The sequence below is a fragment of the Ceratina calcarata genome, unplaced genomic scaffold (genome assembly GCF_001652005.2).
Source record: "Ceratina calcarata isolate Rehan_Ccalc_2016 unplaced genomic scaffold, ASM165200v1 scaffold498, whole genome shotgun sequence".
Taxonomy (NCBI): Eukaryota; Metazoa; Arthropoda; class Insecta; order Hymenoptera; family Apidae; genus Ceratina; species Ceratina calcarata.
In genome coordinates, this window is record NW_017174207.1 from 22,103 (window position 1) to 24,414 (window position 2,312).

A 2,312-nucleotide genomic window follows, 5' to 3' on the forward strand; every position below is an offset into this window, starting at 1 on the left:
AATACGTTCTTGAGCGCTGAATTATCACGTTTAGCCTCCCAATTTTTAATTAACTTGCGCGACAGCAGTAATAAAAAAAAAGTAATAAGTACCTTTACCTTGGCGATCCGTTCTTGCTCTTCCTGCTGAATCTGCGCGAGGCTCTTTACAGGCACAGACTTCGTGGAACCCGTAGCATTCTCCGCCCATTTGAACTGCAGCCTCTTCGATGAGTCGACAGCAGCCGCTTCCTGTGCCGCTTCCATCGCTTTCTGCTGCGCCAGTTGTTGCTGCATTATTTGCTGGAACCGTTGCTCTTCCTGGGTAAACATTCACAGGCGTGAACAGAGTATGGTTTCCCGTGTATATCAAAATACCTGATATGTCCTACGTCAAACGATATATTCGAAGTCATACCGCTTTTTTCTCTCGCTCGAGTCTCTGAATTTCGGCGAGCGAAGCAGCGGGAGTGGCCGGAGCCGGGGCACGCGGTGCCTGCGCCCAAGGTGCTTTGCTCCGTTCTTGTAGCCTACGAAGTGCGTCAGCCTCGCGCCGTCTCTGTTCCGCTCGACGGGCCTGTTCTTCGGCCTCAGCTTGCTTGCGCGTCTCTGCCTCTTTCCTGCAAAAGGGAATAATAATAATGAGCTTGATTTTTCTTAGTAACACACTGATTGCCAGGCAATTTTTATGTGGTGCGCTCAGGGGACCACAATACAATTTCCATTATTCTTATCATGTGATGCTAAAATATTAAGTAATATTATCAAATAAAATTAAATAGTCTTATAAACAGTTTGTTTATTTTGCTAGTGGACACCCGTGACCAAGTGTTTCAGTGCAGTTAGTTTTTTTGGACAATTTCGCGAAAATCACCACTATTAGTGCCACTCAAAAGAAAAAAGGTTGAGTTTGTCTGGTACGAAATTATTGAAATATGTATTACGACAAAAATGTTGCAAATTTTGGTAAACAAAAAAGTGACTATTTACTGAACGGATTGCAACAGACAACCGGAATCGGAATATTTAATTTTTAATTAAAAAGTACACTTTTTCTTGCACGATATTCTCTACCTATTTACGTTGTTCAAAATTTGAAAAATTGGTCTAAATACGATAAATAGCATAAATAAAAAAGTTAGTTGCGTTGGTCACGGGTGACAATTGTGATTTCATTGAGAAGGCAAGCTCCGGTCACGTGCAGCGAATCTAATATCGAGGGACTTTCGGGAGTATCCTTCTGTGCACTGTGGAGTGCGTGAGAGAACACGAACAAGATACAAGATAAAAATTAAAAAATTTCTTGTGAGGAATTCTGAGAATTCGTAAAAAAACCTCTCGTGAGGGATTTTTCATAGCGACTTCAACGTTTTAAAAATAAACTTAATTAGACAGACAATATATACCGCATTCTTTCTTCTTCCTGTTTCCTCTGTTCTTCTTCTAATTTCTTTCTCTTCTCCTCTTCTTTCTTTAGCTTCTCTTCCTGCTTCTTAAGCTCCTCTTTTTTCCTCTTCTCTTCTTCTTGTTTCTTTCTTAAATTCTCCTCCTCCAGCTTCCGTTTCTCTTCTCGTTTCTTCTCTTCTTCTTTACGTTTCTTCTCTTCTTTCTTCTTCCGTTCCTCTTCCTGTTTGCGCTTCTCCTCCTCTTTTCGTTTCTTCTCTTCTTCCTTTTTCTTCCTTTCTTCGTCTTTTCGTTTCGCTTCTTCCGCTTGCTTAGCTTGTTCCTCCTTTTTTCTTTTCGCGTTCTCTTCCTCGGCCTGCCGCTGCAATTCCTCTTGCTTTCGTAATTCTTCCTTCTTCCTGTCTTCTTGCAGCCTAAGATTCTGCTCTTCCTGTTACGATAATTAACATAATTCTCAGTTTCTTTCGTTATACAGGGTGAACCTCGTAACACGACGAATGCAAACAACTCGTATTTGTTGTACGATAAAAATTTTAAATAAATGTTGCTCTGCTTTTTATTGAGATACAAGGGCCACCTTCTGGTTTTTAAACAAAATGGCCAATACTTTTTCTAGAATTTCAATAAAGCATCAAATTCCGAACAAAAAAGTATTATAGATAAATAAGACATTGTTTGTGTCTTTTCTTATCTTTTTTTCGCTTAAGCACTTATTTGTTTTTCCTTTCAACAAATAACTTATGAAATAATCCAATACACGAATTTTATTTTCTTCTGTTTATGTTGTTATAATTCCTACCTTCTTTTTTATCCCGGATTTCGCTTCCCAAGCATACAGTCACTGTATGTGCCGTAATAACACGAAGAAACAATGAAGAAACACTAGAAAATGTTCTTTGTTCGCTCAGAATCCGATTAATTTCATCACTG

General features: G+C 39.3%; 1 protein-coding gene across 7 annotated transcripts in view; it reads right to left on the reverse strand.

Annotated features, from left to right (window-relative positions):
• The window catches only part of LOC108628106 (GRB10-interacting GYF protein 2), a 25,076-nt gene that overhangs the window by 7,294 nt on the left and 15,470 nt on the right, over positions 1 to 2,312 (reverse strand). For 5 of the 7 annotated variants that reach the window (XM_018029809.2, XM_026816212.1, XM_018029808.2 and 2 more), the window contains exons 11-13: positions 1,385 to 1,812; positions 397 to 598; positions 93 to 299 (exon numbers count right to left, since the gene is read on the reverse strand). In XM_018029809.2, coding sequence (XP_017885298.1) covers positions 93 to 299; positions 397 to 598; positions 1,385 to 1,812 — 837 coding nt within the window. The remainder of the gene's footprint in view (positions 1 to 92; positions 300 to 396; positions 599 to 1,384; positions 1,813 to 2,312) is intronic. The other 2 variants (XM_026816214.1, XM_026816213.1) reach the window with 1 other exon arrangement.